This window comes from Teleopsis dalmanni, chromosome 2 (assembly GCF_002237135.1).
Source record: "Teleopsis dalmanni isolate 2A chromosome 2, ASM223713v2, whole genome shotgun sequence".
In the NCBI taxonomy this organism is placed as follows: Eukaryota; Metazoa; Arthropoda; class Insecta; order Diptera; family Diopsidae; genus Teleopsis; species Teleopsis dalmanni.
The window spans coordinates 56,365,798-56,382,117 of NC_051847.1; the positions used below are offsets into that span (position 1 = coordinate 56,365,798).

At 25.0% G+C, this 16,320-nt stretch overlaps 2 protein-coding genes across 4 annotated transcripts in view; both read right to left on the reverse strand.

Annotated features, from left to right (window-relative positions):
* Nucleotides 1-16,320, reverse strand: part of LOC119678702 (diuretic hormone receptor) — a 77,960-nt gene that overhangs the window by 52,582 nt on the left and 9,058 nt on the right. The gene's annotated exons all lie outside the window — the stretch shown is intronic.
* Nucleotides 14,002-15,062, reverse strand: LOC119678704 (MORN repeat-containing protein 5-like). Its single transcript, XM_038090691.1, has one exon. The coding sequence runs from the start codon at nucleotides 14,996-14,998 to the stop codon at nucleotides 14,093-14,095; it is 906 nt and encodes a 301-aa protein (XP_037946619.1). The 5' UTR covers nucleotides 14,999-15,062; the 3' UTR covers nucleotides 14,002-14,092.

Here is a 16,320-nt window from a genome sequence, read left to right on the forward strand (position 1 = left end):
ACATCGGAAACTCTATGAAATATGTAGTTTCTTAAACCACAGCATGGAATAAATGAAAGCATATGCTATGTATCATTGGTGGCAGTACGCACAGACTATGTAATATGAAAAACTAGCAGTGTAGAAAAATAGGCAGAATAAGAAAAAAATAGTTGAAAAGAACATAAACACAACACTGAATTCGTTGGTTAAAGTTTATATTGGCAACAAAAATCGTTACGAATAGTACGATAGTTAGACTATACCTATTAAGAAAAAAAAACTGAATACATATGAGTGCAGGAAAAGACAACAAGCTCTAGAAAACTAAGGGTGTGGCAGCTATAGTAGTAGAGTAGAGTTTTAGATGACTATTCGAGTAGAAATGTGACGAGCTACATATAGTTACGAGCCAGCGAATTAATACAACGTAATAGGAAGTAACCTCAATAACTATTGTATAAGTGTTAATGGATATTAACAATTAAAACATCAACAATATGCTTTAATTTATTATTACTTCAACCTAGATTTCAATATAATATATTTTAACCGAGATTAAGGTCGGTTATTTAACACTCAAATTGATAAAGAATGGCACTTTCTAAATTTCTGTCAAATTTTATATATTTATATATTTTTTTATAAAAAACAAAATTTTTATTTAAATATTTCGGACTACTTCGTAGACCACCTTTACTGCACATAAAAAAAATATTAAATATCTTGACTTTACCGAACCAATAATCGTGTTGATAAAGATTGAGGGGACGCACTCAATATCGACAACCAACATTTTTTAGGCACTTGCAGTTCTTTAGTTCCAAATTATATACGGACTATAAACTAATTAAATAAAAATTTGAATATAATATAATTCCTAAGATCACTGATGATTATTACTTGGCAATTCGACATAAAAATTAACATTAAAAATTCTTTAAATCTATTTATTTATTTTGAAATATTCGTAATTATCTATATTTATTGATATCAGTGCTCCAAATTTAAGTGTTTATATGTAGATAACACTTTTATAGCTTAAATACAAAATTTAGTTGCAAAAATAAATTATATTTAATATCTAGGAAACTTGAAAACTGCAGGAAAACGGAGTTTTTTTTTTAGAAAACATATACAACAAAAATCAAAATAGTTCTGAAAATATACTTCAAAAATTAACTGACGACTTGAGCCAAATTCTCAATAGAATCTAGAAAACAAACGTTTAGTGTACACTAATGTTCTGCTAAAACTGAGTGGATGTAAGCTATAAAACGTTGGGCTAGAGCTTGTAGATTTGGCATCACTATTCTGTAAATCTAATAATGAAAAATAATTAAAAGTATTGCCAAATCTTTATGGTAAGTATCGAACCACACAACAACTACTGTAACATCATCTTTCTGAAAATCAATTTTATATATACAACAAGTAAAAAGATAAATAGTAATAAAATAAATAGATGCTTGTAAAGTTTGTATAGGTAATAGCCGGACAGTAAAAAGGTTGAAGAACTGGCAGATATTAGACTATTTAATATAAATGTTTGTATAATTTAAATAATGTATTATGAGTGATTGTAATTGTACAACAGATGGTCGCAATGCAAACCAAATATTCCCCATTGACTTTTTTATTATTTTATTATTATTGTTAAAAGCTATTGCAAATAAAATAAAATAGAATCTGAAATATATTTTATAATAAAATAATCATATAATTTACAGTTTCCTTCTAAGTGCTAGCGTCTGAATTCCATATAAAAGATATTTAAACTTTGCCAAAGTATACTTATTTTATTTTTGTATTCATTTACTCTTATAGAAAAATAAAATATGTTTAAGTTATAAGTGTGTGGAATAAATATCTAACAAAATCTATCAAAGTCATACGAATTACAGTTGTAGATGAATGCAGTAATTTTATTCTTTCTATAGTATACACACAGTAGTACAGAGACATGAACTATCCCTTGAGTTGAAGTGCATTTTACTGTAATACGGCATTGATGTAGTAATGGTTATACGTGCAAAGCTGCAAAGGACTTTGTACTATTACATTACATTATAAAAAGTAACGTGAACTAAGATTTATATAAATATTTAACTTAAAACAAAAACTAAATGTTATAAATGTCTCAATTATCCTTACAGAAATTGCTTACTTTTTCGTTATTTAACTGTTGTAAAATATACTAAGAGAAAACAAATTTACAGAGCAATTTTAAAAGAAAGATTTTCAAATTTAATTAAAAACTAAGAAATCAAAGGAAATATAATAAATTTTATTGTATATATAACACAAAGAAGTATTTGATTTTCTTTGACGGTTCAATAATTCAGTATGAACCTTTACTAAACCACTAATAAAGTCATAACCTGTCCCGGGTTGCAGCACTAGGTGATGATGGTACGTAAGCCACTTACTGAAATATTTACACCTTTTTAGCGTTTAAAGAGTTGACTGACATTTGTGAACTTTTAATTGGTATTGCTTATTATTTTTTTCTTTTTAATCATTAACTTAAATTAAAAATTTTTTCAAAATGATATTGAACTTGAATTTTACAATTTAAACAAAATTAATTGCTTCTATTTAAAATTTTACTATTGTTTACAGCTTCACTACTTCACCACACTTTATTTATTTTCCTCTGCATGAATGAGTCGATTTGTATCTATCAAATGGCTTATGAAACCTCAATTAAACAACAACTATTGCCGTTACTAAAAAAAAACAATGACAGTAAAAATAATAACAACAACTGCGATGTAGCTGCAGCTAGTAAATAATAATAATGAAGTAGCGAATATAGCAAATGTAGTGAGTGCATGACATCACATACAAATAGATAAACACCACTGTGTATGTTAGGCTGCAAGCTGTGGTGAATAGCACTTGACATACACAAATACAGCAATAAACAATAATAGTAATTCATTAATTTGTTGGTAACAAATTAAGAGGTTGGTTGTGTTTGTGGCCAATGCCAAGTTCAAACTGTGTATTCGCTCCGATTATGGACCAACAAAACGTATGTAAATTATAGCAATTATAGTTTGTGCAATTATATATATAATAAAATATATAATATATATATAAAAAAACATGCATATTTAGGAAAGACTAAATGATACAGTATTAAGAATGATGGATACAAAAATTAAGATGGATACAAATATTTTCATTTTATTTCTTGAAGACAACGAGGATGTTTACGGATATTAGGCGCTTTGGAATATTGTACTCATTTTGGAACAACTTAACGTATTGTTTATGAAAACATTATTTAATTTTATTAGTTGTTTATCATTTTGAACCACTAGTCTTCGAATGAAGTTATGTTAGCATATGTTAATTATGAAACTAATGGCAGGATACTTGTCTTATTTTAAACCTACTTTATCATATAACGCAACAACGCTTTATCATTCATTCCTTCACTTAACCAATATTCCTCAATTCTTTCTCTATCTCACTCTTTCTCACAGATATCAATACAATTAAATTAATAATAAGTACATCTAACATGTACTTTTATTGAGATATATTCCATTTTCTGTGTGTGGTGCAAAGGTGCGTATGAGTAATTTTTTTTTTAAATAAAAAATATGTACTGAAATCTTTGAATTATAATTTAAATTGAGCAATTAAAGCAAAACTATTTTAAAATAATATGAATATTTTCAACAATTGTATATTATATTCCTAAAAAAGTAATAAATATTTATTAAAAGTAGTAAAAAGTATATGTTCACTTCGCTGATAATTAATATAAAAATAATAGTAGATTTTAATTACTATCTTCTTAATTAACTTTACAGTGAAATACAATACTAAAATTTATTTTTGACTCAAAACCCCAATAAATATTACTCATTTCAGTAGCTATTTTATATGATCATTACAAAATATAGTCAGTATATTACGTTAAAGAAAAAGTATTCGTCATGTTTAAGTTAAAATAGAAAGTAATATTTAAATTGCTTGTAATATAAATATTGTTTATTATTTGTGTCTACTTTCTGCTATTTTTACTATTTTGCTATATTATTTTTAGAATCATTATTTCTTCATAGTAAAATCTTGTGTGTTAATTTTTAAAAAAATTAACATAATAATAAAGGTGTTAGTTCACTTTTACGCTAAAAACGGAACTTGATCTTAGATAAAAAAAAAACTTGAAAGTAAGCTAAGATTGAATTTGAGAACTATTAAATATTATAAACAAGAAGAACATAATAAATGGATGGTACGATGTCAGAACTTTACGCTGGTTGTATCGAAGTTTTCCAGGAATGGTTGGATCACAAAAAGTTTATGTTACCTAGCGCAATGTGGAACATAACACACTTTATCTTAATCAATTCTGATATCAAGATATTCAAATACTAGTACATAATATACCATACCTTTGCTGTTCTACTCAACATATACCTTGGTTTTCATCTATCTCGATCTTATCACTTTTTATAGAGCTTCTTTTTATTACCAAAACAGTTTTAGTACAAGATCATATGGAATTGATTTTTTATTGCCTGTTATCATAGCTTCTAAAAAAGCTCGATTTTCTTTTATTTTAGCAGTTATTTGCAGATGAAAAGTTAGTTTATTATATTAACGAACTCGGTACCGATTTATTGTATTCTTTTACATTATTTTAATAATAAATTAATATTATTTAATTAATAAATAATATTAATTATTAATTAATTAATTAATAAATAATTAAGTAAGGCTGAATCGATAAACTTTTTCTAGTAGTTAACAAAATTGGTAAATTGGTATTTTTACATGCTTGTACTGCCTTCTTTTCTTTATAGCAGAGCTGTGACATGTTATAACCTATTAGATTGTACTAATCATAAAAACGCTATCAGTGTGAAAAGTGATTTAAAAACAGCGGCAGTGGTTTCAAACTATTTATATATAGTTTAAAAGCAATTGTGAAATGGACTCATAGGCGGTTTATAGCCTCTGCCGAAGTAAAAATGTAAAAAATGACTAATTTATTACTTACTTTTATTTTGCAATAACTTTTAAAGCAAAATTCCAATTTCAATAAATATTCTTTAAATAGAAAAACGCTGAATTGCACAAACTAGTATTGTGAACTTAGTCCATCTGGGTTTATAAAAACTCCCTCTATAAAGTTCCATAGTCAATAATTAAATCACCAACAAAGAGACAAGCAAACAAATTAAAGCGACTAAAATGCCTCGATCCATTTATCTTTTAAAACTAACTTTGAAGATAAGCTAAAGTGGTGTACTAACAGGCCACGCCGACTGCAATGAACACCTACTCAAAATAGGTATATCTGACACAAATATTTGCAGTTGCTGCTGTAATGAGGAAGAGTCTATGGAATATCTGATCACCAACTGTGATGCACTAGCCCACAGAAGAAACAAAATATTAGCTTAGAAACAAATAGGTTTTGTGTTAGAGCCATACATTTTTAATTTTATTAAATTTTTTAATCAAAGATCTTTAAATAATAAATCAATTAACGTAAAAATCAATAAAATAGTCTTGTTCAACTTTTTTTTAATTATTTACTTATCAATTTCATTAGTTATTGTACATATGTAAAGCAATTAAATATTCTTCAATATTATTTATAGTACTCTATTATTTCACATTCAGTCGAAAATTTCTTTGATAAACTTTAATAACTTTTTAAACGATAACAACAACAAATTATGTAAACTTAAAATGTGTTTTTAAGTCCTTACCCAATTGATAACAAATAAAATTATATTAAAGATTAAAAATTTGTAAGTAAATAGCTAAAATAATTAAAAACATAACAGTAGCTATTATAATGTACCCTGTATGTATAATGTGAACAATTATTAATGAAGTAGAAAATAATTTTGCGTAAATCGAAACTGATTTACATACCCGTGCATATATTTAAACATATACGAAAAAGACAAGTAAATAAATTGATATGAAGTGTAATTTTGATATGATTTTTGAACCCTTCTGACTCTACAATATTGGTTTATATAGTTAAGCAGTTTGCTAATTGCTTTTTAAAATTCTTTTTCAAAATTGTTTATTATACGCAAATGTGCAAATAAAAATATTTTGTTTGTGTAAAAATCAAATTTGTGAAAAAGAGTGTGCACTTGTATATAAAAGAATAATATTTACTTAGCAATGTACGTAGTTTATTTTCTTTATTTTGAATGCTATACAATGATTTATTGACTTTAGAAAAATACTAAATTACTGCAATATCTACTCGAATATGTTAAGCAGCTATTGAACTTCATAATGCAATGATTTAATAACTTTTAGTCACATAATAGACTTCGATTATTTTTTTACATATTACTTAATGATAATTTAGTAAATAAAAATTTATTACAATATAATTTTTATTATCAAATTGCATATACGCGTACAGTAATATTTGTAGTTTGCATACTACAAAGTTTTCAATTGCAATTCATCATTCCTGCATTTAACTCAAGTTGAAACGACGACACTAAAGCTCATTGAATTATAATGTTTCAGCATTCCACTGTTCCCAGTAGTAACTTGAACAAAAACCGCGTTTGGACACTGACATCCGCATTAAGTGCATTCACTTGAATTCATTTCCAAGCCGTTTGTAAGCTTTTATTCAAATTTACAGTTAAGAGTAGCTTTCAATAGAGTGTCACACTTTAAAAACTATTCGTGAAATATTACTACTTTATTTACTGCAACAAATAAATATGAATATTATATTTTGAACTCTACAGTTTCATTTCAAAAACGTTTAAATTTAATTAAATTCGAATTAATGTTAAGCGTTATAGAATAGAGTTTTAAATAATGGGGTAATCATGCATTTTTGCCGATAAATTATATAACGTACTTAAGAGGTATACATCTGTTGAAAGCACTCTTTTTTAAGGTAAACCTGTATCACCAGAAAAGATGTTAGAATTATTTGTTTACCCCAACATTTTATAAATTTTAGTTCCTTTTTAATAAATGAAAAAAAATTGCTGGCAAGTCTGCTTTGAATTTATGGAGTGATTCATAATGGTATAAACTATCGAACGCGTTTGGAACTTTGAGATATATTCCAACATAAATTTTTGTTGACAACATTGTGTAATATTATTACTTTCATAGCAAAAGTAACAATACTCCAGTAAAATATGCGAACATAAAAAGTCAAGTACGGCTTAAGATCAGTTGGTTAAGGTGCGCTGATTCTGAGCTTCATATTTGGCAGGACCCGAGTTTGATTCTTGGTACTTGCAGTCTCAAAAATAATTATTTACGAATAATTAAATATAAGAATTATTTCCAAGACCACTGATGAAGGGTATTTGGCAATACTCGAAACAGCTGTATGGTCAGCCAAAAATTCAATTAATTAAAATTATTTAAAAAATAAATTTTTGTTGTTGTTTCACTTCTGTTCGAAAACCTCTTTATGTAATATTATTATGGTATTTAATATTATTAAGCATTTATTTTATATTTTTTTAAAACACAAATGTGCCTTCAATTTAAAACAAGAAAATGTTGAATTTAACTCAGAATGCTTATTGTATCTTTACCAACACGATCAATATATATTGAAAAGAAAACTTCTTATATATACAATCTGCTATGTATAACAAAAGAATTAAATAAATATATCTTAAAAAGGCAATAAAATTAAACTGTTATTACTACCCTCAAAGAATATGTTTGCCGTCGAAATATAGTACTTAGAATCTCACTCACATTGAGACGGACTTCCAAGTACTTTTAATTCAGTAATAAATTGATAAACAATATCAATGACCAGTGAACATACTGCTCTAAACATAGCAAATATATATATATATAAATATATTACTAAGGTTTAGAAAAAAAATAATTTCATACGAGAAGTTATAGCTAAATATTTATGGTATCTATATAGTCAACCCAAAATACTTAAGATAATTGATAAAATAATATAAAATAAGTGAACATGATATTAACAACGACAATACAATAATTTATTAAAAATATTAGAATATAACTTTTAGTAAATTCTTGCAAAAATTGTAAAAATTATTTTCAAGAGAAAAATAGGCCAAAGAAATGTCTCATTCTGAACAAGGATAATACGCCAAAAAGTGACAAAAATTTAATAGGTGATTGAAAACACATATCTGTTAATACTAAAGTATTAGAACAATGAAAAGTAAAATAAATACCACATATCCAGAACTTTGTCTCAAATTTTAGAATGATTTAAATCAGCAAACGATATTTTATTTCTTTAATACAGATTGGTACCATACAAAATGAATTAATTAGATCTACGATGAACGCTTATAACATAAACTCTTTTGCTTTAGTAATATAACTTAAGACTTATATGTTTATTTCAATATTTTTAAGATTTTCGGCCAATAAATTATTTTTTTGTAATTATTAAAATTAATTTTTAATATGTTAAATTTAATTATATATTAATTATATATATTATGAATATAATATTTAAAAATATATATTATAGCTGACATTTTAAATTTTCCTATATAATAATAATATATCTATAATTCTTTTCATTAAAAAATTAATTTAATAATAATATTTTTTTTATATACATTTTTAAATTTTTTAATATTTAAATATAGATATTTAAGAGAAGAAATTCTAGAAATTTATTTTATAAATAATTTTACTTCCGTTTTTTATTAGATTAAACTTTCATTATTTAGTGTTATTTTTGTTATAAAAATAAATGATATTTAATAATTTTTTTTTACTATTTATTATATTTTTTTAAACCATATCTATATTCCAGCAATTTATATTTATGAAATTTAAAGTTATTTAAAAAAACTAGAAGTCTTAGAAATTCTTTTGTAAATATTAACCTCCTTTTTATATGAAATTTAATATTGTTATTGTTTTTTTTTATTTTTTTTTATTGTTATAAAAAGTAATTATAATTTTTTTAATTTTTTTTATTGTTTATTATTATATTTTTTTAAATCATATCTATATTCTAACAACTATATGTATAAAATTTAAATTTATCTAAAAAATTTGATATTTTAGAAATTTATTTTGCAAACATCTACCTTTTTTTACTTTAATTTTATCAAATTAATTATTAACTTTTTTTGTTATAACAATTATTATAAATTTTTTTATTGTTTAAAACCAAATCTGTATTGCAGCAATACATATATATGAAATTTAAAACTATTCCAGAAAGTTAGAAATTTTAAACATTTAGTGTGTAAAAATTTACTTAACTTTCTTTTTACATTAAATTTAATATAATATTACTTTTTTATAAATATTGTTATAAAAAGCAACGACCCTTTTTTTCTTAATTCTTTTTTTTTTTGTTTATTTTTTAAAACCATAAATATATTCTGGCAATTCATATTTACAATATTTAAAGTTATTGAAAAAATTAGACATTAATATTTTTCATTTATTATTTTTTTTTTTATGAAAAGTTATGATTTTTTCAATTTTTGTTTATTTTTTTATTGAAAGTGACTACATTTTTTAATTTTTTAAGTACTTTTTTTTTAATTTTTTTCATGCTTTTTTATTTTTTTAAACCATGAAAAAAAAATGTTTATTTATTATTATTTCTGTTATGAAAAGTTATGATTTTTTTAATCCTTTTTTGTTTATTTTTGTTATTGAAAGCTAACTATACATTTTTATTGTTTTTTTTAATCCATATATATACTCCAATAACTCATATTTATGAAATTTAAAGTTATGTGGAAATATTAGAAATTTAAATTTATTTTGTATACTTTTGTTTTCTTTCTTTTCTACATAAAATTTAATATTTTTTAAATACTAAAAGTTTTATTATAAAAAGTAACTATCTTTTTTTAATTTTTTTTTATACCATCTATTATTCTATTTTTAACCATATTATCTAATATATACTCACATTTAACAATTCATTATTACCTATATTATTACATATATTTATAAAATTTAATTAGTTTTGCCGATAAAACTACGCTTTCTTATAATGACAAAGAACCTATTTATTTTTTTTAAATTTAGAGGGTTTCGAGTAGCATCTTTAATAAAGGATAAACACAAAAATTTATATAAATATAAAATCTATATAAATATAAAATTTATGTAACTATAAATTCTATATTAAGATTCCATAAATTTAATTTTGTTTGATATGTTTTTAATGTGTTTTTTAATGTTTTTTTATTTTGTAAATTTATACTTTTCTTAATTTTTTTATTGTTTAAAATTTTTTAATTATTTATTATTATTTTTACTTTAAAAAGCAATTATCTTTTTTTTTTTTAATTTTTTATTGTTTATTATTTTTTTTTTATATAAAATATTATAAAAAATATTGCAGCAATTCACTTATATGAAATTTTTATTTTGCAAATACATATTTATTTTAATTTCTTTTTATATTATGTTTAATTTTTATTTATTTATTATACTTTTTTTACTTTTTAAAACGTAAAGCTCCTTTTTTTACTACTTTTTAGTTATTTTGCAAATATTTTTAATAGTTTATTTTTATATTAAGTTTATTTTTATTTATAAATAATTTCTTTGGTTTTTGTAAATATTTATATTAGTTCATTTTTATATTAAGTTTAATTTTTATTTATATTAGTTCATTTTCATATTAATTTAATTTTTATTTATTTAAAATTTCTTTAGTTTCAAAAAGTAAAGCTCCTTTTTTTTACTAATTTTGCAAATATTTTTAATAGTTATTTTTATATTAAGTTGAATTTTAATTGATTTATTATTCTTTTTCTTTTTCTTTACGTTACTTTTTAAACGATCCTTTTTTTCAGTTATTTTGCAAATATTTTTAATAGTTTATTTTTATATTAGTTTAATTTTTATTTATTTATAATTTCTTTTATTTTTGCAAATATTTATATTAGTTTATTTTTATATTAAATTTAATTTTTATTTATACTAGTTTAATTTTAATTTATTTATTATTCTTTTTGTTTGAAAAAGTGACGCAATTATCTATTATAATCTTTTTTAAACCATATCTATTGATATATTCAGCAATTCTTAATTATCATACGAACTTATATATATATATATAAACTATACATATTTATTATAAATGTTATATTAATATTCTACAGTGATAATTTTTTTTAAGTAAAATGAAATTCAAATTTTTTACAAAAAATACAATCATTTATTGCAAATATTTACTTTACTTACTTTTTACATTATTTTTATTTTTTTTATTTATTATTTCTTATTTTTCCAAGCTATATTTATATTCTAGAAATTCAGATTTCAGCTATAATTATATCCCAAAATGGCAACAAACTGAGTTTGGTGTATAATTTAAGTTCAACTGCAGTTACCATAATATGTAATTTCTTAGTTTTTAATTATTACGTACATTGCAAAGTAAAAAAAGAATCGCTAGAATTTTAAATATTTTATCATCAAAACAGTAAGCAATTTGGATTTTATAATTTAATAACGGTTTAACTATATTATTACAAAATGTAGCTAGTTTCTTGATGTGATTAAATTGAATTTAATTTTCACTTTTTAACAAATAAACAACGAACGCTTGCAAATATCATATATTTTCACATACGAAGCAATTGAAGACGATTCGAAGACGATCAGCGACCGATTAAAGAACACATTTTCAACTATAATTTTCTGATAAGAACGAGGACAACTAAGCGCGTTGAACTTCTTTGCAATACAAGCGGCAAAATGAAACTATCGCAGTTCAAGAAGCTTTCGCACAACTGCAGCGTACACACAGTACACAATACCAAAATCGAGACGGAAGTAAAAACAACAACGGCAACACAACGGCACTTGTTGGTTGTGCATGTAAGCAAAATAAAGTGGCAGCACGAGAGAAATAAACACGACCGCGAACTCAAAATACGAATTACACATAAACACACAAACACACAAACACACGAACACGTATACCGTATCAAGTGTAAGGAACTTTGCTTTTGCATTTGATTTACTTTATTGTGGGTAGCTTGCAACGAGGGTGCTTGGCGATGTTTTTAATCGCTCAAGCAAAATTTTGTAAGAGCACAAAGCACAAGAAATGGAAATGAACGCAAAATTTTTAAGAGACCGGCTTTTTTTGTCAATTTAAAATGAATTTAGTTTTCGGAGTATTTGTTTTTAAGTTTTGTTCTTGCTTTCAGAAGCGTTAAGTGTGTGTTTGTTTTTCATTTTTTTTATTGTATGTTTGTATACAATACTTATGAATGAATTTAAAAACAAAAAAACAATGAATTTTAAATTAGCAATAAAAAAGCATTTCGTGTTTTTAATTTATTTTTTTTTTTTTATTTATTGTAATTTTATGTATAATTTTTTTTTTGTTTTTAAAAATTATCAGTGTTCAAATCTTGAAAGTGTTTTCACGTAATTGAAACTATAAAATTATTTTATTTTATACGAGTCATCATTAATAGATTATTGCGGTTTTAATGTTTCATTTAAATAGCTCCAACGTTAAGGTCTAAACAAAACAAAAAAAAATACAATCTAAATACAATATAATCTATACAAGTTCAATGTGGTTCAAAGAGTCAAAGTCATTATTTCAAAGTCTTCCAAACAGCATTTAATTTGCAACAATGAAGGCATAGTGAGTGAAAAAAAAGGGAACTACCAGGTGTATGCATACTTATACTGGATATGTTTTTCTACTGGCCAATAGGGCTTTGAGTTGGGATCGCGATTCCCAATGGACGGTTGTAATGTCTAGTACAGAAGCAGCATACATCGCTTTATTGGTCACGGCAAAGGAAGTCATTCACGTTCGTTGTTTTCTCGATCCAATTTAGAGACAAAAACATGCTACAGTAATTTTTAACGAAAACCAAGGTGCAGATATGTTGAGCAGCAGAGTTACCATTCACTGCGAATTACACAAAACGGCAGCGACACATTTCAACAGTTTAATCAGCTCTTAAACTATTTTATAGAGTTCAGGCAGCTGTTATACACTGCTTAAATTTAAGAAGTTAAATTATTTTGATTCAGTCAGTTATACGCTTCTTTAATTTAATAAGTTTAATCAACTTGATTCTAGTTTAAAGCGATTTCGACACAAATCACAATGAGATGAAAAATGAATTGATTCCATATACAAGAGTTGATAAACGGAATCACATAAGTGGTGCTGATTTCAATAGAATCACAAATGAAATTGTGTGAAACATCGAATGCAAATTTGAAATTACATGAATTTATCAAAAAATAACCATTTCTATCGGATATTAATAATAATCAGTCAGTTTTTAATATTAATCACATTTGCAGAATGACAAATTCGACCAGTAAAATAAGTTTATTAATCTATTGTGCCCCTTATTCGGAATAGGGTGTTTCTCCAAGTCCGATTTCTTTAATGAAGGACAGGGCCTATTTTTCACACTCTTGAATCCTTATGTTTCATGAAATACCTCTGTTTTTCTAGTACATGATATGCGGTTTCTCTCTTTTCTCTACAGTATCTGCAATCTGTTGGATTAAATTCCTAACTTTGTTAGGTTATTATTCAATTTACAGTAACCAGTTAATAATCACGTAATAATTCTTAGGAACAACCTAAGAATTATTACGGAATTGTTTGTTCTATGCAGTCCTTGAAGTTTCAGATTGTAAGTTCCTAAAAGCGTTTCACATTATGATAGTCTTAGTAGATTTTCCCAATATAGTTATCTATATTTTTCCTCTGCGTCGTTCAAAAAAATGGATAGAGTTTCTTTGTCTAGAATGCAGAATCGTTCTAGGCCTATCACCTCTTCTTGCGGGTTTATATGTCATTCCATTGCCTTGTATACCAGCATGTTTCGGACTCCATATAAAGTGCACATGATGGTTTCAGCCAAGTATGTTCAGCTTGGCAATGCACTCCCGTACCAGTTTGGGTATCATTGTAGTATATATGCATATATAAAATAATTTGTAATGTCATATTATAAGTTTTTAAGATTATATAACTTATATTAAGGCTTTAAATAAAAGCGATTAAATAAAGACACACAGTTTATATAAAAAAAAACTGACTCATACTGCGTTTTATTTCAAGTTTCACATTGAATTTACTTCAAAATGGTTTTGATTAATTTGAATAATCATTGGTATAACTACTGTTTGCATTGATGAAATTTATTTTTCTCGTTTTCTTCATTTTTGATTTCTTCAAATGCGGTTTAATTTTAGCAGCCGTTGCAAAAGAAAAACTAGATAAATCAGTTAAGCTTGTAATCGAGTCAATAACATTTTCTCCAACTTTTGATGATTCTTGATCATCTTTCTTTGCTTTCTCTAAATATGTGTCGCAGGCATATGAGTGTTTATCAGATTTATTCAGTTCTCTCCTGTTTAATTCAAGTATTTGAGAGCAAATATCCTTATTGGGAATCGATAAGTCTCCTGATATTTTATAGCAACTTTTCTTTATAAAATCCTGCTCTTCTTTGCAACTAATATAACGCGATCCTGGTAGCGGATCCCGCCTATCACGTACAAAACCTGTATCAGGAAAATACATACCTTCCCCTATATCAAAATATTCATGCATGAAAATCTCGCGATTAGTGTATCTTTTAAAAAAATCGTCAGAGGAACGTATAATATCATTCCGATCTATCACTTCATTAGCAAAACATCTATTGCCCTCAGTTAAATATTTCCATTTATCAACTTTAATTTTATTTTCCTTAAATTCACCAACAAACTCAAGACCATCGTCGAACAATAATTCTTCAACTTTTTGCAATCGACCTTTCGAATAATGAACTTTAAAATCTAATTTGTATGGCGCTGGTAGTTGAAGACATCCAAATCCATTTAATTTTCCTTCATCAAAAAAACCTGTATATGTGGTACCATCTGGATATGTATAACGGCCAAAACCATGCATAAGTCTACTCTTATATTCACCAGCATAACTACTTCCGGTTACAAATTTTTCAGCATTCTTATTTTGATCAGAAAAGAAACTCATATTCTGAGGTAAATTCATTTTTCAAGTTTAAAAAGGTAAAAAATAATAAAACAATTGCAAAAAAAAAAAAAATAAAAATAAAATCAACTAAAAAGGTTTTACATTATTTTAGGAATACATATATATATTTGTATATATTTTTGGAATCGAAAAACAAAGCACACTATATAGGATTTTTAGATACCCGCATTAATTTTATTTTGGCATTTGATCAGGGAAATTCGAAACTTTAAAAGATATATTATCAGAATGGAAATCACTTTTAAATATTCATTATTACATATACAATAAAATGTAACATAATAGTCTATTTCAATTAATGTATATATAAATCAACATGAAAATAATTTTAATATTTTAATATTAAATTTTAATATTTAATTTTAAATTTTTAAAATATTACAAATTAGACCAATATGAAAAAAGTTCTGAAAAAGCACTTTTATACTGAGTAATTTTATTTACTCAATAAAGTAAGAATATAATATAATATAATAATATAATATAATATAATATAAAATAATATATATAATATAATAATATAACATTATTAATTATATAACATAATATTGTGGATGATTTAAAGTTCAAAAGAAAATTTCTTTGTAAGATCTTTGATTCTCCTCAAATTGTTAACAATTATTACATCTGAATCAATCACAAGCTCGATTATAACGTAATTATAGAAGACTAGAAGACGATGTTCCAAATGAAAACATCTTTTGAAAGATATCCGAATGATTAAATCGAGATAGCACTAACCCTCTTTGATGTACGAAAATGAAGAATGCGCATACACAATCACTGATGTTTTTGTCAGTGGTAGGTACTGATCAATAAATCTGCAAGTACTCTGTTCCTGGATAGGGATCAAAATATTCCTGAGGTAAGGTAATGTCTGTTATAAAGGGCGACTAAATTTACTAGACATAACCCGGTAATGTTTTAAGTTTAATTGTTTACCTCAAGACCTCCCAGAGGTAAAATCTGGTACTTTAAGATTCAGATCCAGTTGCCCACAAATACGGTTGTCCTGGAAACTGGAGCTCCATGAGTGAGTGTTATGATGGCTACCGTTAACATCTAATGTAACACAAAAAGAGTGTTGGCATTTATGCTTTTAGTTAATGTGAAGTTACACTTATTCAACCCAGTACTGTGAACAGTAGAGATTTAGATATGCTTAGCTCCTTAATAACATAGTGACTGGTGGAATTTTTACCAATGCATTATCTTTATACAGGTGTTAAGAACGTCCTGGTGTTAAGTGAAGAGCTTAACTTCTTTGTGTTTATACAACTGCATTTCTATATTGGACATGTTTTGAACTTAATCTTATG